This window comes from Camelus ferus, chromosome 33 (assembly GCF_009834535.1).
Source record: "Camelus ferus isolate YT-003-E chromosome 33, BCGSAC_Cfer_1.0, whole genome shotgun sequence".
In the NCBI taxonomy this organism is placed as follows: Eukaryota; Metazoa; Chordata; class Mammalia; order Artiodactyla; family Camelidae; genus Camelus; species Camelus ferus.
In genome coordinates, this window is record NC_045728.1 from 11,741,607 (window position 1) to 11,762,689 (window position 21,083).

General features: G+C 38.9%; 1 protein-coding gene across 2 annotated transcripts in view; it reads right to left on the reverse strand.

The window, feature by feature from the left end:
• The window catches only part of UBE4A (ubiquitination factor E4A), a 31,921-nt gene that overhangs the window by 7,075 nt on the left and 3,763 nt on the right, over positions 1-21,083 (reverse strand). For both annotated transcript variants that reach the window (XM_006175324.3, XM_014551153.2), the window contains 15 exons: positions 20,327-20,488; positions 15,942-16,115; positions 15,222-15,334; positions 14,237-14,389; positions 13,572-13,731; positions 13,126-13,328; positions 12,729-12,920; positions 11,466-11,799; positions 10,079-10,199; positions 8,235-8,539; positions 6,804-6,936; positions 5,594-5,781; positions 3,865-3,965; positions 3,637-3,750; positions 2,022-2,196 (listed from right to left, as the gene is read on the reverse strand). In XM_006175324.3, coding sequence (XP_006175386.1) covers positions 2,022-2,196; positions 3,637-3,750; positions 3,865-3,965; positions 5,594-5,781; positions 6,804-6,936; positions 8,235-8,539; positions 10,079-10,199; positions 11,466-11,799; positions 12,729-12,920; positions 13,126-13,328; positions 13,572-13,731; positions 14,237-14,389; positions 15,222-15,334; positions 15,942-16,115; positions 20,327-20,447 — 2,587 coding nt within the window. In that variant the 5' untranslated portion in view covers positions 20,448-20,488. The remainder of the gene's footprint in view (positions 1-2,021; positions 2,197-3,636; positions 3,751-3,864; positions 3,966-5,593; positions 5,782-6,803; positions 6,937-8,234; positions 8,540-10,078; positions 10,200-11,465; positions 11,800-12,728; positions 12,921-13,125; positions 13,329-13,571; positions 13,732-14,236; positions 14,390-15,221; positions 15,335-15,941; positions 16,116-20,326; positions 20,489-21,083) is intronic.

The following is a 21,083-nucleotide window of genomic DNA, read 5'->3' on the forward strand; positions in this document are numbered from 1 at the left end:
GCTGTTTTCAATTTTTCTTATAAGCATTTCACTAACTGATGAATTTCACTGTGTACTTATCTTGTAGTCTTACTACTTCCTACAACAAATTTGTAATGAACTGCTAAGGTTATAGGGCATTAACTCTGAAAGAAGAAAAGAAGAAAGAAAGGGAAGGAAGGAAGGTGGTAAAAAGGTAGGAAGGAATAAATACATGCCAAATGCAACAAGGCAAGTATTATGATAAGGCTTGCTCAATACTGCTGGTTCTTAATTTTTCATTTTAGTCATTATCTATCGACTCTACTACTGATGAGAGTTTAGCTCTTACTCCTGTCCCTCTTCCCCAAATACAAATTCCCCTAATATGTAAGCAAATCTTTGGTTAAATAATTTAAATTTTATGTCATTAAGATTATGTAAATATCATTCACAGCAGAGCCACACAGTATTCTAATGATTATATAAAGTAATATATGTACTTTTTAATACAACTTTTTTTTTTTTGCTTATTTTCAGAGTACCTATCATTAAATCTTCGTAAATTCTCTACTAGAAATGTAAAACTCTCAAGAATATTCTTTTGAGGTGTTCTTTCCATCTGTCACTCCAATCTGGACTCTTTGCTTTACAGGCCTGCAGTGTGGTGGTCACACTAGCTTCTTCTACCATCAGCTTGGGCACTTCCTTTGCAGCTCTCTCACGGGATTCCACTTTCCTCCTGGGTTTCCTCTCTCATTTTGATGGAGTATATTTATTTTTCTGCAGCTTCTCAAGAAAGGGTATACCAGAAGTAAATCTGGTACCTTCACGTCTGAAAATGCCCTTACATTTTGCCCTCAGACAGAACTGATAGTTTAGCTGGCTATAGGATTCTAGGCTGAGAAGATATTTTCCTTCAGGACTGTGTTGCAGCTTTAAATGTCACATTGTGGCATTTAAAGACATTGTGATGCTTATACCATTGTACACAACCTAATTTTTCTCTGGGACCTTTTAGGATCTTCTCTTTGCCCTGATTTTCTGAAATGCAACAATGATATACCTTAGTGTGGGGGTTTTAAAGCTTCCCTGTGCTGGGCACTTGTTGGCTTCTTTCAATTTAGATGCTCTCAGTCTTTGGGAACTTTTGGAGTATTATTTCTTTGATAATTTCTTCCTCTCTAGTTTTCTCTTTTGAGACCTCTTAGACTGACCCTTTATTTTCTTGTTATTTTTCTTCTAATTTCCATCTCTTTTTCTTTCTGTTCTGCTTTCATGGAAGAGCTCCCTTGGATTTATCTTCTAACCATACTGAGTTTTCAAAATTTCTGAAGTTGTATTTTCAATATCCAAGAGACCTTTCTTGTTTTTTGGATAATCCCTTTTATTGCCTCTTTGTTCTTTTTTAAAATGCATGCTGTATCTTCTCTTACCCTCTGAGATTACAAAGATTAAAAAAAAAGCCTTCATCTATTATCTGTGTTTCACATTAGAGGATTTCCTCAAAGTCTGGTGATCCTTGGTTGTCATTTTGTATGTAACCAATATAAAAATTATTAATGAAATATTTTACTTCTTTTTAAAATACCAAGTCTTGCAGTATGTATTTTATACTCACAGAACAGCTCAATTCAGACTAGCCACAGTTTAAATGCTTGACAGCCACATGTGGCAGGTGACTATTAAATTAGACAGTGCAGCTCTAGACGGAGTAGAGATAAATGTCTTTGTTTCATCTGCCACATTCAACCAGAGTTCAAGAATATTTTTCAGGTTAACATATATACCCCCAGATATATTTATATGGGTAACCCATCCTCAAGAAAAATGGTACCAACTTATGCTTTCTGGTAGCTATGAGGGTGACTGTTTCCTCATTTCCATGTCAACAATGGACATCATTCTTTTTGGAGCTTCTCTAGGGATTCACTTCCTCTCAGACTGTGGAGGAGAATACTGTCACCACAGTCTGAATTCTTGGTCTCAGCTATGCTGATTTCTCAAATGAAACAGATCTTGACTATTGCATTTTTGAGGAAGGCAGTGGTTCATACGCTTACCTGACGTCAGAAAGGCAAGGGTACCAATTGTTTCATTGGACATGATGTTATGGAAACGTGCCAGCTGTCCAAACATCTGTAGGCCAGCCTCCTTTTCTCGGCGGGCTTCTGGAGTCAGACTATCCCATTCACCTCGGTCCTTCTCAATCTGTTGAATCTTTATCTTGCTCAAATACTACAGAAACCAGAGGTGGAATATATCAGAGAAGAAAGTGTAGTCGAAGGGAAAATGGTATTTAAGAGGTCCTATTTAAAATCTAGTCCACTAAGCTGGGAAAACCAGGGACTATATGAGACATAAGACTTTATTTCTCAGCCTAGGGCTGAAGTTTAAAAAGAAAAGTGTGTGGGGGAAAAAAGGAAAGAAAAAGAAATTGCGGCTCTATATAGATTTCTTTCAGCCTAGGCAGACTTATGGGTAATCCCCCCTAGAAATATTATAGTCTATAACATAGAAAGGAGGATAAATTGTATAATAAGTGAAACCTCGTCAAAAACAAACAAGCTACAGTGGAAAAAAAAAGGATGAATCCTTCCCAAAGGATGAAAAAAAAAAAAACAAACCCAGAAAACTGCTTATCAAAAAATAAAGCTCTATCAAATATGCAAGATGTCTGAAAGAACCATAAATATTTAAAACCCCTACCTCTCATCATTCATGCTGTTGCAACATAACATGTTAAGCTTACAGTCCCATGAAAATGCCATCTGTGTTATTCTGTCACACAACTCTTGCTTAGACGGATTTATTTATTACAGGGCTTGTTCTTGTTTTCTAAGCCTATCAAAAATCTTAAAGTACAGGATTATGAACAAAGCAGAATTTTCTCACAAATTAAATACAAGTTACTGGGCGACTGCTAAACCGTATGAGGAGCTTGTGGGCTGTCTGCTAGGCTACCCTCATGACACATCTGCTTTGTCTCCCTTTGGGTCACCTCCCTGTCTTACACCTGTTGCAGATGAGGGACGGTTTTATGGGAGCAATAAGCAGCTCCATAAGGGATGGCTAAGCTGAAGGAGCTGAGAGGCCCTGGGTGCGTACTTTGTAAAACGCATGTTTCAGATATAGCTCAAGATTTGAGAGGCAGTGGAGAGATGAAGAGCATTGATGACTTGGAGTCTTTATGTGAAAAAGTAACCCAAACCAGATTTTTTTTTTCAAATAGTGGTATAAAAATCAAAACCTTTTTGGAGAGAGGGATAAGAATCACTGCCTCAGTAAGCCACTGTTACTGATGACTTGGGATGGAAAAAAGCTGAAAGTCATCGACTAACGGAAGATCCTCTAATTTCTTTCTGTAGTGCTGGACTGATTGGTTCTGCCAGTGTACTTTAGCTGGGGCCTTTCCTTTACACTTTCTTTTCCATGCTCTGCCAAAATATCATCCTAGCTCATGAGGCTTCGATGACCCTTGATCTTGGTCTCTAATGGGGCAATATATATCAAACTCTACAGTGGCAAGGCTGGTGGCACATTACTACTTGTAAATTTCTGGTGTCCAAAGCTAGTACTAAGGGCCTAAGGGTTGTTCTGTTATAATTAGAAGGTAAAAAGTATGAATGATGGTTTAAGGGCAGTTAAACTTGCTTTTTGTTTTGTTTTGTTTTTTACCTGTATGGCTTCATCCAAAAGGAAGATGGCATCGTTCATTAGCAGGTTAAGAAAGCGGAGGAAAAGTGGGGGATTCATGGCTTCTAAATTCTTAGAGGCATAGTCAGCCAAGTCCTGCAAGTCCCAGCACAAGAGAAAACCACTTTAGTACTGAACCACAACCCACTGGGGCTTATCTGGAGCAAAACTCACATATCTCAATTTTGGTTTCACCAAAAACTTCCTCACCTTAATGCTCTCGCGATAGGTGTCTGTTCCCCACATGTACCTGAGGATGGGATACATGGGGCGGCGGTAATTAAACTTCTGCTCAAATTGATGGGGGTCTCCTGGAGTAAGGTAAGAGCAAAAAACCATCAAAGGTGGTGCTTTTAGAGAAAGAGAAAGAGCTTATGTCTATGTTTAGCCATTTTCTCTTATTCTGAGTGTGTCAAGGTGACTGGCAAAACCTGCTCTGGGAGTTTATAAAGGCTTAGAGTCACAGCCAAATGTTTGTTAATTTCCTTACTGACAGAACAAGAGAGAGACAGGTATTAAGGATACCGTATGTAGAAAGGACAAGCACCGAGCTGTATAATAAAAGCCAAGGGGAACAAATGCTTCCACATCCAACTGCAGAGTCCTTATCAGACTCTGAATGAGGCCTCTGAGCCGACCCCTATGGCAGTGACAGCCACATGCAGAATGGGCTACTGAGTAAGCCCCACATTCTTCACAGATAACATCCCAACTGTGTGGCCAACTGGTTCTTGACTGCTCTGGAAAATCATGCCAGGAGCTAAAGATCCGAGGCTTATAGTGCTCTTGACATACCAAAGGTACCACAGAGTTCTGTGGGTTGGGTCAATATAATAAAGAAGGAGCATGGGATTTGGAGTCAGAAGGCTTAAGTGTCTCAAACTTTTTCAGGGGGAGAGTATAGCTCAAAGTGCTATGAATGCTTAGCATGCACAAAGTCCTGGGTTCAATCCCCAGTACCTCTTCCAATAAATAAATAAATAAACCTAATTACCTCTCTCCCCCAAAAAACCCAGAAAAAACCAAAGAAACAAAAACAAAAAACATTTTCAACTTTCACTTCCTCAGAAATCAAATAGGAATTATAATACACCCTCTATTGTTACAACCAAAGTGCTGTAGTGATCATATAATGAGATAACTGCAGCGACTTATTGTGCAACTTCTTATATATTATGAAGATTTACATGTACTATCTCAGTCATCACTTCAACCCCTCTTACAAATGAGGAAACTAAGGCTCAAAGGTGAGCAAGTAACAAAGTCAAAATTCAAATATGGAAAAGCAGTCAGTAAAATGTTAAATATCCCTTTAATGTCAACTGTATTTATCACTGGGTGGTAAGACGTCCCCTTTAAAAGGTGTCTTAAATAACTGCTTTGTGTATCTTGTTTATTGGTTTACTCAAACACAGCACCTCAGGGTTAGATCTCAAAAGGCCATGAGAGAAAGGGAATGTTGCCTGCTGTTATTCTTAATTTAACGATTAAACTGTAGGAGTTAGTCTGGATGAAAGAATTGTTTCATTATCCATCATTCTGTAATTTTGAGGCAGAGAAAAATAAAGACCCAGGTTTTAACTGGACAGCCTAATTTATTTGTGTATGATTCTATCAAAAATATATAGTAAAGTTGATAAGAGTGTGTGTGTGTTTTTTTTTTAAGGTGAGAGAGACCTGATCCTACCACTCAGTTGTATGACATAGACAAATAATTTCATCTTTTTGTGCATCCATGTCCATAAACGGGGATAATACAGTAAAATTTTCCAGATGGTGACAAATAAAGGAGATAATGTAAAAAAAAGCACTTTGCATCAAGGGTGGTGCACGGTAGGTATTCAATAAATGATGGCTGATGATATTTTCCTGACATTTCAACACTGATCAGGCAATGAAACCCCACTAGTATCGGCTTCTCAGTTCTAGACTGCTTTACCTGTAAACTCAATATCCACGAAGACCTTGATTAGAGCTTCTGCAAGGTGGGCTGCATAGGGGAAGTTGCAGAACACACGTTTCCGGTGGAACACACTGGATACCAAGGGATTTGGGGTCTGATCCAGGTGGGGCATCACCGCTTCCAACACCTCAGCCAGTTTGGCTCGTAGGTGGGGATTCTTCATCCTATGAATAGGGTAGAAAGCAAGATGAGCAGGTAGAAAACTTAACTCCCAAGTTTATGACTATGCTCTCCAAATGAGGAGCCAAAACATCCTATACTACATGTACAGGAAGTTATAGTTATAGGAAAAAACAGGACTCTGCAGTTTTAAGTCTGTCAGTTTCTGAGGGATAATGCAGGGTACATACCATTCAACTCTTTAATGTTACAACTTACCAAGTATGCGGGTGAGTACTTAAGTTTCTATTTAATGCTCTGCCATTCTATTCACTTCTCTACAATAATGTACTATTTACTGTTTACTATTTTCTGACAGCTTCACTTGGGATAAAATTGCCATCCCAAGCTGTCTGGGGGCAAGGGCTAGGATGTAATTATTCTACGTTACTTATAATGCACACCACATGTGCCTAATACTTGTTGACATGATTTCCCATTAGGCCTGCTCAGCTCAGTGAAGGACTGGCCTCTACCTACATCTCACTAACACAGCTCAGGGGACTGCAGATTGCTCTCTTCTTTGTGCAGCAAATCCTCCTTTACATACACACTGCTTTCACTGGCCTACCACCAAAAAATCGGAGAAGTAATGCTACAGTTCAGTGAGTACCTTCCTTTGGGAAATAGGACTAGAGCTATGAACGGGAAGACTTGGGATCAGAGAGCATTTATCCAAGTTTACAGCTCATCCAACTCAGAATTTTAAGAGCAACCTTTATCATACACTAGAAGATCATTAGCACCTGACAAAGTCTCTGGCATCAGGGTAACTATTTTAACCAGGGACTAGCAGTGGAATTCCCATCAGGTACCTTATATGCAGGTTCAAATTCTCTGTGGGCAAAGTCGGGTGTTTATTATGCCTCTCAAGAATGGGGTTTTTGGGTACCCATAAGGATGGTCTGGTGATTCATTATGTTAACACAATCCCTTATGATTCAGGCTTGTTTATTTCTCTGTTTAGAAGTCTTCTGAATGTTCTGCGGCTCAAAACAATGACAGAGCCATGCTTTCAGCACTTCACCTTTCTATGCTTCCAGTGAAAATGGTGATAAAGTGAAGGACATGTTCCAGGGAATCTGCTGATGTCTCCAAGATGTCATCGGCAAAGCGGCGGAGAAAAATGAGGAAATCACCCAAGTTATCTGCAAAAAATTCTGAGAAAGAAAATATTCACTGGAATTAGCCAAACATCTGACTCTCTGAATTAAGCAATATTCAAATTCCTCCCTTTCAGTCTACTTAGTGAAGGCTTAAAAAAAACTCCTAATGTCTTATAGGAATGGTGATAAACTCATAAATGTAGAATCTCTTTTAGATGTAAGTCAATTTTTATTTTTATCCAAGTAAATAGAATAGTAGAGACACAAAATACTGTTAACACACCAGTACAGTTTAAGAAAGAATACTGATAGATATGTATTTCCACACTCAAGGTTAACTGTGCATTTAAAAATCCTTTAGATGAAGAATCTTGAATAGAGATGAATATATTATATGACTATGGTCATCAGTCTCCAGGGTCCTCCAATGGTCCTTGCCTCCTAGTATTTATGCCCTTATATGTCCCCTCCTACACTATTCCAGGGTAGAAGATACACCATGAGGCACACAGAAGTGATGGCGTGTCATTTCCATAAATAGGTTATAAAAGCCTACAGCTTCCATTTTGGTCCCTTTTTCTGAGAGAAGCCAGCTGCCATACCATGAACGTACTAGTACTAAGGAGAGACCTGTGTGGCCTGGAAAAGAAGCCAGCAAGCAATTGAGGTCTGCCAACAACCACATGACTAGGCTTGTAAGCAGATCCCCCAGCCCTGGTGGAGTCTTCAGATTCCTATGGCCCTGGTTGACTGCTTGGCTACAATCTCATGAGAGACCAGAGTCAGAACCATGCAGCTAAGCTGCTCCTGGATTCCTGACCCATAAAAACTATGTGAGATAATGTTTGTTGTTTTAAGTTGCTATGTTTTGGGGTAATTTGTTACTCAGCAATAGATGACCAGTACAGTGATCAAGATATAACCTGGTTTTGATGGAAAATATTGGCCGACCCCTCACCAAGATACACACACACACCCCCACACAATCTCCCTTCTGGGTTAACCAATAGATGATTCTTTTCCCCCTAAAGAATAGCACAGTGCGGGTTAGACAGGTAAATCTGTAAGTTGAATGACAAACAATATATAATGATAGAAACCAAGAGCTCTGAAAACTCTGACTGTACTTCATTTTCTGAAGACTCTCTTCTGACCTGCACAGCAGAGGGGCTACAAGCCTGTCAGTTCCCCCATGCTTTAGACCACCAATAAACATTATCTACAAGTCTGAGTTGTTTCTCCAAAAACAGCTGAATAACTAAGGAAGGATATTTTGAGGATTAAACTTCCCAAGTGACCCAGTTAAACTTAGATGGATATAAATAGAAGTTCCCAAGGGAGAGCCAGCTTACCTGGCACATAAGCCAAAGAACTGTAGCCATCTGGCAAAGGAAAAGTTAGCTCTACTGGCTGGGAGCCCTCATTGCCTATGGCCAGCTGGACTAGGAGAACAGCCATGGACACCTGCAAATTTAGGCAGTTCTGCAGCATCTGCGGCTCAGTCATTGCAGTCTTAGTAGAAAGATAGATGGTCATCAGTCGTTCAAACTGCTCCCGGAGGTTGTCAGCAGCAGGGCTAGAACTTTGCTGAGCATCCCGCCAGGCTACCTGCAGCCGATGCAGATTTTGGTTGATTTTTACCATCTGATCATGCAACCTGCCCCCAAGAAAGCAGAAGAGACTGGGTCAGGAGGCTCATACAGAGACAGTTGAGGACAGACTGTTCAGAAAAACAAATCCTCATTTATTTGTTCTAGTATTCTCTGTCAGGATGTAGGAAGCTGCAATTGTGATGACACAGAAGGCACTGAGCAAGTTATTGACAGGACAGAGGCGGGGGCAGAGCACCAGGAAAACATATTCAACATAATTGAACCTAATTACATGTAGTTAGCAGCCTTCAGCTGAAATGCACCATCCAAAGGACAGTGGCTAGGTTGAGCAGGGTGTAGACTGGGCTGTTATTAGGTCTAATAAATAATGACTAGGCAAAGTACAAGAAGCCCAGCCGGACAGTTTGACACCATACAAGTGCAATGAGTGTACTTGGATGTGGTTATATGGACAGTCTGTGGTTAGTGGAGAACTAAAGCTGGTGAAAAAGTCTAGATTAGTAATGACCACATATGAACTCGTAGCCACCTGGGATGCAACCTAAGAGCAGCCCTCTGTTGTTCAACATAAAATATAATTATTCTTCACAAAGGGTCAGCCAAATGTTTTCTAATGAAAGGAAGCCTCCTAATTCAATGCTATGGATAATTGTGTCTATGTGTACAGTCCAACGTCATCCTCTTTGGTCCTACAGATAATGTATAGGGTTAGCTAGCCAATACTGGGAAACTAGATGACATTCACTTTTGTGTTTGAATCTAGGTGGCTGAATAGGTTGAACACATGTGAAATTGTTATCTATTGTCTCACTTAAAATGTCAATGACAGGGATAGAAAAAATCTCTAATAAAGATACAATTTCATTTTTCTGGAAACTTGCTAAGTTTTGAAAAATGCTGTGTCAATTTAAGTATCCTGAGAAGGCATTAAAAATTGCTATTCTCAACACCCCCTCCTATAGGTTATAACTATGAGTAAGAAGCCATTTTCTTATTTATACTTGCAGTCACAGCCAGCTAAGTCAGAGGGGGAAAAACAATCACAGAATGACACACAGGTAGCCAGAATCAGAATCGTTTTTGGAAGTCATATATGCTAGCTCTCAATTCTTCACTCTTCTAGAATCCTCTTTACCTTTGATACGTAGATCTTTTATGGTCCTACTGATCTTACTGAAATCCCTTATAAACATTTCTTTAATTTTGTCAATTTTGTCTCTACACCATGGAGTAAAGCTTTCTCTTTTTCCATCAGGAGTAATTAAGTAATGAAAATTCAGGAGCAGAATGTGAAATTTTAAATGAAAACAATTCCACTTTGGCACATGACAAAAAAAGGCAGTGATTTAAAAACTTGCTAGTTTAGAGAAAAATACCAGTGCATCTTTATTTTTAAAAAGTTTAACAGGTCAAAAAATTAAAATAAATTCCAGTTACATGGACGAAGCCAAGTCATGTAGACACAAATAAACGCATATAATGTGAGCCTTCAGAATAAAGGGAGATTGTTATCTGTAAGATTCACTTTCAAACTTCTGGTTATCAACACAATAGCTCTGTCCTAATGACATCAGAGGAGTTACCTGTGAAATCCCAAGTACAAGGTGTACTCTGTCAGGACAAGGTTTTCTGTTACAAGGTTGTAAGTCTGGGGAAACTTTGGCTCCTGCACAGCTGGGATCAAACAGGTTTCTTTGTCCAAACCTCAAAGAAGTTAAAAGGAAGAGTAAATGGCTTGCCACAGACATCTATCTTGGTCTCCAGTATCCCCTTACTCTAGCTTAATTTTCATCCTGATACCTACCAGGGAATTAAGTAATATCTTCTTAAAAACAAATCTTTTTTTTAAATTCTTTTTTTTGGGGGAGGGGGGAGTAATTAGGTTTATTTATCTATTTATTTAATGGCAGTACTGGGGATTGAACCCAGGACCTCATGCATGATAAGCACACAATCACTGAGCTATACTCTCCCCTACTTAAAAACAAATTTTGTCACATTCCTACTCTCTTGGCTAAAAATATCTTTTGGCTTCTCACTGTCTACAGAAATGCAATTGAATCTCTTTAGTTTAACCATGAAATCACCAAAAATTAAAAAGAAAGATAGATGACACTGCAGATTTTTCCAGGAGATAGATACGGGGTGATCTGTATCTATTTTGTGCTTTTCTGTACTTAAGATTATTTGCTTTTGAGCATGTGTTACTTTTATAATTAGAAGAGTTACAAAACTGGGAGGAAATATATCAAAATTAAGAGTGACTAATTTTGAGTGGTAGAATTATGAGTGATTTATTTTCTTCTTTTCACTTCTCTGGATTGCTTGAGTTTTCTCCAATTTGGTTCCAATATTCTTCCTCCCCAGACTTCTTTCTTGTCAATTCCCATACCTCTCCCCCCACCTACACCCTGCCCTAGCCACATCCAGCTTCTCACTGCTCCTTAGTTCAGATTTTCCATAGCTCTGTACCTGCATATTTGTTACTTCCTCTACAGAAAGAAACTCTTGCGCATCTTTGCTTCATAAACCCAACTCATTTCTCAAGACTCAGCTACGAAGACCTCCAACTACTGTAGAATTCATCGTTTACCCCCTCCTCTGTGTTTCTATAGCTTAACCCTATACCATATTATGGTGATCTGTTAATGCATCTGCCTTCTTCTGGAGCCTCTGAGCTCAAAAAGGACAGGGGCTGGGCTTTATCCATTTTTATAAAAAATGAATGAATGAATATCCAAGTATGCCAAATTCAGAGAGAAGGTCTCACTAAAGCATAACATCCAAACCCACCAGTTCTAAGAAGTCTGTTTAAAATTTATGACAGCTCTTCTTTCTGCCTCATCTTCTCTGAGGAAGAGGCACCTTTGTGACAAAGGGTAAGGAAGTGGATGCCTTAGATGTTACACACACAAACATACACACACACACACCACATACACAGTTTTGAGAATACTAGCTCCCCCCTACCTCTCATGTGTACATTTTTAATTTTTCGTTCTTCATCATTCAACTCCTTCAGGGCACAGTAAGTGGGATTAAAGGTGAGGAGCCGAGAGGATCTGGGTTTGCAAAATGGCTGGCATAGCTTCAGGAGAGCAGCACCCAGATTCAGAAAGAAGGCATCCGAGGCATACATTTGGAAGAAGATTTCTGGCATCTGATTGGCCCAAATCTTGGTGCGGCCTGCATTTGCATGCAAACAGTTTCCAAGCCAGGACAAGATACAGTGTTTGGTTTCTGGAGAGAGCTGGAGTAAGTTCTTCAGCATCTGGTAGATCTTTTCATGGAACCGAGCCATGAACTGTTTAACCAGAAAACACAACCACAGAACATTCCAGTTTCACAATCCTAATATTTGTTACTCCCAAATCTTAGCCTCTGGCAATTTCCAAAAATACATGAATCCTAAGCTTTTCCCTCACTCACCCTGTGCCTTACCCCCCATTTCTGATTAAAAAAAAATTTCTGGACACTTGTAAGAGATTTCCTGACGAGCTGCCAAACTGCAGTTAGCCTTTATGTAGCTTTAGAGTAGGGGTTGGTAAATTTTTTCTGCAGAGGGCCAGATGATAAGTATTTTTGGCTTTGCATGCCACATGGTCTTTGTAGCAACTATTAAACTCTATCATTGTGGCATGAAGTCAAGCCATAAACAATACATATACAAATGGGCATGGCTGTGTTCAACAAAACTATTTACAAAAGCAGGTGGCAGGCTGGATTTGACCATTGATATAATTTGTCAACCCCTGCTTCAGAGAGTTGTGATGATGGGTGATTTAAACTGTCCCCAATTCAACCATTTGCTGCTGGATGTTGGCCAGACCTCTACTATAATTTATGCTAAGAAGCCCAAATAGAGAGGACACAGATAGAAAAAGGGAAAGGAAAAAAAATTGGTTTATAAGCTGGAGTTCAGTCAGAAGATTTTAGGAGCTGAAGTTATAAGAAATATCTTGGTGAGAAAAACGAAGATTGACAGGAGAGGGCTGTGCCCCTGTATGGGGCAGAGACTAGCAGCAGCTTACTCTTAAACCACACAGACGTTCATCCTCTGCTCTTAGCGCATGCTAAAAAGAGGGCCGTTACTTTACATGATTATGGTAGAGAGCCAATCAGACCGATCTGCTTTCCCAAAGAGGCTCAAGCAGCCTTATCTGCATCTGCTTTCTGAGGAAATGATACTTAATCTCAGATCAGGGGGCTGGGATACACTGATAACAGTTCCACCTGATGAATGTTGGCCTCTTGTACTTTGATCTCCTGGGGACTGGAACGAGATGGATTCAGGAAGTAGCCGTGGTTTTCTACTACACCCGGAGTCTTTAATAGGCAGGAGATATTCAGGATTACTCCCAGCAAGGTCTTCTGGTACATCTGGCCATTACTAGGGTCCTTGGGCTGAATGTAGTCTACAAAAACCTGTGGGAGAAGACAAGTCCTCGTTATTCATTGGTGTGATGAGACATAAATGACAAGATGAGAGGGCTTCAAAGAGTTAAGGCTATTCAACAAGCAATGTGTCTTTCTCTTATTCAGTAGGTAATATTACAGTGCCCTCAGGGTAGGGAAGCATAAAGTATCAAGCTTCCAACTCAACGGAGTATCTATGAGCTTTCAGACCTACCTTCGCCATATCCTTCTGCCTAGTGAAATAGAGAAGAATATCCAGATAAGCATACAAAAGCATCTGGCAGAGTTCTAGGTCTTTTATTCGGCCCAATAAAATATCAAACACTGGAATCATGACTTCTGGAAATGTTCGAACTTCCTCATCCAGTATCAAGGCTTCGATGACCTCATCAAGAAACTCAGCTACACCATCAAAATCTGAAAGAAGACAAATGAGCGAGAGGAGGCCACAGGGGTTTGTATGTGCCTTTATACACAGCTCTTTACTCTTCTGATACTTTTGATAATTCTACTGGTATTCAACACCAACGGCGAGGTGTGAGCTCTCTTCCTTAATTTATGCTGGAACCATAGTGGCTCCGACACTTTCTAATGCAATTAGAAGAATGGTACATTTGGAAATCAAATGTAGAAGGTCACAGGTTTTGCTTATGTACTCACGGCCTCCTATGATGGCTTCCAACATCAAATCTACCAGTTGCTCATGGATGTTTTGGTCAACATAGATCTCTGGGGTGAGGAGAACTGTGCGGGTATTGGACACAGTGAGGTTCCTGCACTGCACTGCAAAGGGCAGCAGGTTCTCTGGAACTTTGGTAATCTGGAAATAGCATGAAGAAGAGAGAATAGGTTAGCTTTGTGACCTGGAACAAGGGCGGATGCAGCAAACAGAAAGAAAAAGATGTTGTATCCCAAAACAATACTATTTTCCGGTGGACGTTTGAAAAGTCATTAGAGTCCATTCTTTGGCTTCAAGAATCATCTACCTGTTAGAATCCCAATGCTGGAAGTGACTAAGCTTAATCTACTCTGCACCTCAGTGGAAATGAATTTATCAGAACTTTTTTTTTTTTTAATAAAGGTGTGATTTTTTTTTTTAAAGATATTTGTAGAGAGAATAGGAGGCACTTGTTAACTGGGGAAAGGGGTGGACTCCAAGCCACAAAAAGGAGAGACTAAAACTTTAGAAGAAAAAATAACAGTGTCTCTGATATCCGGTTCCAGATATACTATGATGTGTATAAATTGATATAAAAGACTGATCCAACTCTCTGACCTACACGTTAAAGTCACACCCAATATAGTACTCAATAGGGATTCTTTACCTCTTCCTTGGCTCTTTGGAAGCAGGAATAAAGGTAACAAAAAATATGCCTCTCCCCTGCATCTCGATCAGCAGAGAGATTCAACGTTGTAGAAGAAGTCATGTTAATCAAGTGGTTGCCTGGATCTTGAAGTAATAAGCGAGTAAAGACAGCCTATTAAGAAAAACAAATAAAAATACTAAGCCATTGCAAAACTGATTTTAGAATAGCGAGATATAAAAGATAATTTAGACACAGGTTATCATGAGAATCAATGGATATAAGGTGAAAAAAGGGCCTAGTGTCTCATTACTTTAGAAAATACTATATATACAAATCTAATTGTGTATGTAGTTATCCTAAACCAAGCTTAAGTATCTAGCATAGCCCCTAGCACAGAGTAAGCTTTAAAAGAATATTTGTTGAATGGTGTCAAGAATCAGAGATTAAACTTATATGTGAAATGTACTACTCTGGTGATTGCTGACCTCAAACTTACATAAAGACAATTTAAACATAGAAAGTTAAACTACAAGTTGTCAAGCATCTTCCCGACCAAACTTCTATTCCTCTCAAGTTAACTAGGTACCTGTGAGGTAGAGCGCACTGTTTTGATTTTGGAAAAGATATAAAGAAGAAAGAGATGGACCTTGCCCTTGATAAGTTGGAGTCTCCAGGACAGACAAGATAGGTACATGAAGAAGCCACTGCATGAGACAGAAAATTACTATTCCCATAAGAGATGCATAGACAGATTACTCTAGGAGCCCAGAGGAGAAAAGAACAACTCCTACCTGACAAAATTTTGTAAACAAGATGGCATTTTAACTGGGTCTTAAAGGATGGGTAGATTTGGACATGTTACGATGGTAGACGAGAAGATTCCAAAAGAGGAACAATGTAAGAGATGGAGGTAAGCAAAGCTGAGGTCAGAGAAAGGTGGGGAGAATTTAGCTGCATGGCTGACTTTTGCTGAAGGCGCACGTAAGGAATCTAAGAATGGTACCTGCTCAACGTTGTTCATATCAAGCCAGTCTTGATCTTCCAGGTCTACTGCCATTTCTTCCAAATACACACAACGGCTGGGGATGCCATTCCCACTTTTCAGGCTTGGGTCACCTGGGAAATGGTTTTAATCTGGTAGGTTAAGGATAATGCTTCTGCCTTATATAGACAACTGATCATGACCGCTTTTCTCTTGAACCCCAAGTTTCACTTGGGTAATATCAGAATGATTTCGACACACAAAGCAGTTTCTAAATTTTAAATCTTGCCCACCCCAACCCCCTACAAGAGCATGGGCTTTGTCAGAAACCTAACATTTAAAGAGTAAATCCCAGACATGAGCACTAACTTCGGGGTTTAACTACAGCCCGGGCACAGAGGGGAAACAGTGTCTGACACTTCTTGGGGGTTTCATCTAACTGTTTATTTAGGTCACCTCTGAGAAGAAAATGGATTTGGCCGTCATTTCCAATTCTCTTTTAGGGTAGTAAAGCCAGTAGCTACATGGCCAGTCAGTATCAGAATAGGAATGAAAGCTGTGTCTGTGTCAAAATACTGCTTTAGGTCACACTGAAAGCTTCACTGAAACATAAACCCTGTGTTCCAGGGAGTATGGTGTGTTTGTTTAACCATCAGACACAATACATTTCACAGAGCAAGTCCCTAGCACAAGCAGGAAGGGCAGAGTAGTGAATAGACTGGCGGCAAGTCTGTAACTCACTGTTGTCCAGCGTAATGAGGAAGATCCTTTGGATCATGTGATTGATGTTGAGTTGCTCACATATTTCCTGCTGTGAACGGAATGAGCGGCTAATCTCAGCCACAGAGTAATCAAATTCATCCAGGCTCTCTGACACACTATTATCCGAGTCATCTGGGCTAGCTGGGAGTTCATCTGCCAGAAAATGAAAGCCATTAATGGTAACAACCTTTTCTTCAAAAAAAACCCAAGTATATTATACGATAAATGTAACCAACAGGAGGATAATTCTGAATGTTAAACAAGTTGTCCATCTAATTAGTGAACATCTCATGTCAGGCAACATCGTTTTTTTTTTTTAAACTGAGGTTTAACTAACATTAATATTAGTTTCAGGTGTATCACGTAATGATCCGATACTTGGATATATTGTGGAATGATGACCACAATAAATCTGGACAACATCTTTCACCATACAGAGCTTCAAAAATTGTTTTCTTGTTTTAAGAACTTTTAAGATCTACTTTCTTAGCAACTGTCGAATACGCAGTAACAGTATTATTAACTACAATTACCATGCTGTTCATTGCACCCCCATGACTATTTCGTAACTGGAAGTTTGCACATTTTGGTCCCCTTCACCCATTTGGACCATGCCCGACCTCTTGCCTCTGGCAACCACCAATTCATACTCTGTATCTATGAGCTTTTTTTTTTTTTAAGATCCCACATATAAATGAGATCATATAGTATTTGACTTTCTCTGACTTATTTCACTTAGCATAATGCCCTCAAGGTTCATTCATTGCCCATCTGTTGTTGCAAATGGCAAGATTTCTTTTTTCATGGCTGAATAATATTCCATTGTGTATGTGCATGTGTGTGTATGTGTATGTGTAAATATAATTACACCATGTTCTTTATTTATCCATTGATGTATATTTAGGTTGTTTTCACATCTTGGCTATTGTAAATAATGCTGCAATGAACAAGAAGGTGCATATATCTTCTTGAATTGTTTTCATTTCCTTTGGATAAATACTTAGAGGTGGAACTGCTGGATCATATGGTAGTTCTATATTTAATTTTTTGAGTAACCTACATACTGTTTTCCATAGTGGCTTCACCAATTTACAATTTCACCAACAGTGCATGAGTGTTCCCTTTTTTCCATACCCTCGCCAACACTTGTTATTTCTTATCTTTTTGATAATAGCCATTTTAACAGCTGTGAGGTGATACCTCACTGTGGTTCTGATTTGCATTTCCCTGATGATTAGTGATGTTGAGTACCTTTCATGTGCCTGTTGGCCATCTGTATTATCTTCTTTGGAAAAATGTCTATTCAGATTCTCTGCCCACTTTTAAATTGGGTTATTTTCTTTTTTTTTTTTTTGCTACTGAGTTGTGTCAGGCAACAACTTTTTTTTAATTTGAACATGTGGTGGGTTTTATTTTTTCATTTTTTTTAAATAAACTAGTGGGAAAATTGTGCTTCTTTTATTCTTTTTTTTTGTGATCTCCTTAACTACTTTTTTTTTTTACTTAACATTTTTTAATTGAGTAATAGTCATTTTACAATGTTGTGTCAAATTTCAGTGTAAAGCACAATCTTTCATACATGAACATACATATATTCACTGTCACATTTTTTTCGCTATGAGCTACCATAAGATCTTATATATATTTCCCTGAGCTATACAATATAATTTTGTTTACCTATTCTACATTTTGAAATCCCAGTCTGTCCCTTCCCACCCTCCACTGCCCCCTTGGCAACCACAAGTTTGTATTCTGTGTCTATGAGTCTGTTTCTGTTTTGTATTTATTGTCAGGCAACATCTTAAGCACAGGATTCTGAAATCCCTGGCTATAAAATCTACCACATTTTAAAAACCAAAAGTTTTATTCTTTCTACTCATAATTAATTGTACTTCACAATGCCAAAAGTAGCAACACTATCTTCTCTACCGAATCCTAGTAGACAAAGAATTACCTAATTGATCAATATGCCTTTAATTATAGTAAATATATGGCTTTTTCCTGATTTTAAGAGAACACATTTGTTTAAATATTTCCCAACTGTTCAGGAAAATAGAATGTAAAAAATCTTGGGGGAAGGGTATAGCTCAGTGGCAGAGTGCCTGCTCAGTGGCAGAGTGCCTGCTCAGCATGCACAAGGTCCTGGGTTCAATCCCCAGTACCTCCCCCTAAAACAAACAAACAAACAAACAAACCTAATTACCTCCCACCACAAAAAAATTTTTTTAATTAAATATTCATATTAAAAAAAAAAAGAATATAAAAAAATCTCTGAACCAATTCCCTACGGATAACCACTTATCTTAGCAAAGAGTTTCAGATACTTCTTATTCTGGTGATAATGTTTATTACTGTGATTTTTAGCTTTTTAAAAATGGGATCATACTACACTTACTGCTTTTCAGCTTGCTTTTTAAACTTAACTGGCACCAACACCTCTCTGTTAGGTCATTCACAGGCCTACGTCATTCTTTTCAATAGCTGCACTGTATTGCATTGTATGCACACACTGTGATCTATGTAGCTACTTCTCAACAGATGACCATTTGAGTTGTTTCAAATTTTTCATGATTTCAAACAATACTGCATCAAATATAACTTACTCTTTTTGTGCACTTGTATGAGTATTTCTGTAGGATAGATTCATAGAAGTTAACATATGCATACTACAGAATTACTCTCAGAAAGAGTGCTCTAATTTACATGTCCACCCACAGTGTATGAGAGAATGTCTGTTTAAATTTTTACAAACTTCATAGATTAAAAACAATCCAATTGTTTTAACAGGCATTTCTCTAAAAGCCACACACAAGTCTGTATTTACTTTTCTCTACCGAGAAAATGATTGCTCTCAAAGTCCAGGTAAAATTCTCAGAAGCAAGAGTTGCTTTGTGCAGTGAGTTTGGTAAAACTGAAGCTCAGTATAGCAGGCCAAAGGTTCTGGCAGAGTACTAACTGCTGGCGGAAAACAGGTTAGACCTGGTGGCACGATAAACACAGTGTAAACAAACTAAGACGATGAGATGCCAAAATAGTTACAGCAGGGCACGCACCTGATTTGTCCCCACTGCTCGGTGCCTGCAATGCTCCCAGCTCTAGCCAGCTTTGTGTCTGCTTACAGCCAAAAGGACAAGCGTTCTGTCACTCTATTCCTATACCATTAGGTTCTCCTCTGAATTTTAAGAGTTACAGGTGCTGATAAGCAAAATTTCCCTCAACCACATGTTTATAAATTTTATTTTCCCATTTTCTTATTTTTCCAATCCCTCACTCTCCTTTCTCTCCTACAACCTCCTAATCCAAGGTTTCCCATTCTGAGCCTGTATCTTAGACATCTGGGAGAGATTTCAGAGACTGAGACTCAGAGCTGCCTCTTCCTATCGTTGTTACAAAGTCAGCATTAGTTGTATTTCTCCCTTCTTTTATCCATCACTCTACTACTCATCTGTCTTCTCCTTACTTCCTTTTCATTCAATCCTAATTGGAGAGCAAGGCCACAACTTAGCTACGTATCTGAACGCTTTTGAAATAAAGAGAAAATATAAACAAGAAAAACACTATTATTCTTTTTGCAGGGAGGAGAAGGGCAGCAATTTCTGGCTTGAAAGATTTTGTGAATACCCTCAGAAGACTAATACATCTCAAAACCATCATCCTAATTCTTCTAGTCCATATGCTACTTTAAAGGAGGAAGCTAGACTTGACCTTAAATTTGGTCCCAGATAAGGAAAACCACTTTTCCGATTAGTGAAATATTATTCTAATTTTTTTTTTCACATTAAGGATAAGGATCAGATTTTCTTAGAAGTCTGTTCTAAAAGCAGTAAGCTATGAAAGTGGCTACTCCGTGGAGTGGAAGAAGCACTTAAGATAGACTCTGAAGCAATGGGCCTAACAACAAATCTCATGTATTTCTCTACAGTTCAAAAAGCTTTTAAAAATTCTTCCTTCAACACTTCTGCTTTCTACAGTTGCATGTGACTTGCTTTCCACACCTACACGATAACCTCAGTTTTCTATGTTAAAATTAAAAAAAAAAATCTTTGTTAAATATCTTTTACTAGGTAATTTAAAAAATAAAAACAGCTTGACAGCTTTGGGACCACGATTGGCATTTGTTACTATGGAACCACCTGTTATCTGATCTCTTTCTTGTAGGGGGTAGGTTAGGGAGGAGAGGACTCCAAAACAAAACAAACAACAAATACGAACAAAAAAGTAACTTCTACTCTAAATAAACAAACAAAAACCAACTTCTGCCCTAAACTTAAATTCCAGTTGCAATTAAGAATCCAAAGAATACTTAATTTGGGAAGAACCCATTCTAGGTCATCTCATCTGCTGCTATTGGCTCCTCTACTTACCAGATTGCTGCTTCAGCTGCTCTTTTTGGATTGCTGCAAACTGCTTGGCATCAGCCAGGGAGCCGAAAAGAGCAGCAAAGGGGTTACTTGAGATGTTGTTGTTATTCTCCTGGTCTGTCATTTCACTTTAAAGTATCCTCCATCCAGACCTAGGGGGAGGGGCTATAGAGAGGACAAGTATTAGATACCTGGGTAGATAACACAACAGTTGTAATATTACCATTGTTGTTTCTTTCCCCATTTCTTGAATACAATACACTTCAAAAGGCTTTGGGTAAGACTTTCCAACTCCTGTTTCAAGATTCAAGACATTTTTGGCAAAATGGTTATGAACCTACCAACTGGACAAGTTGGCCTGATTTGGGGGCGGCTAAAACCAAAAGGCTTAAAAAATGTTAAGCTGGAATGCATTTATCTGTTGACATGTTTCTATTAGCTATACTTTTAAAAAACGGGTTAAATAGAAAGAATTATCAGAGTCAAAGAGGAAACTCACCTACTAACTGTAACAACAATGTGGCACTTTAAAATAGAATGACAAAAACTACAGATTTCCCACAAATCTCTAGGCTAGTCGACTAGTTTTCACTCACTATGAGCATAAGGTAGCACTTGCTCAGGCTTCTGACTTAAGAGTTGGAGCTGGGAATTTCTCAGCTACACAGAAAGCAAATGCAAGCCTGTGTGTCAGACATGGAATTGCAAATCAGGACAGGAGACAGATTACAGCAGACTGTGGGTTTTAAATCCATAGTAA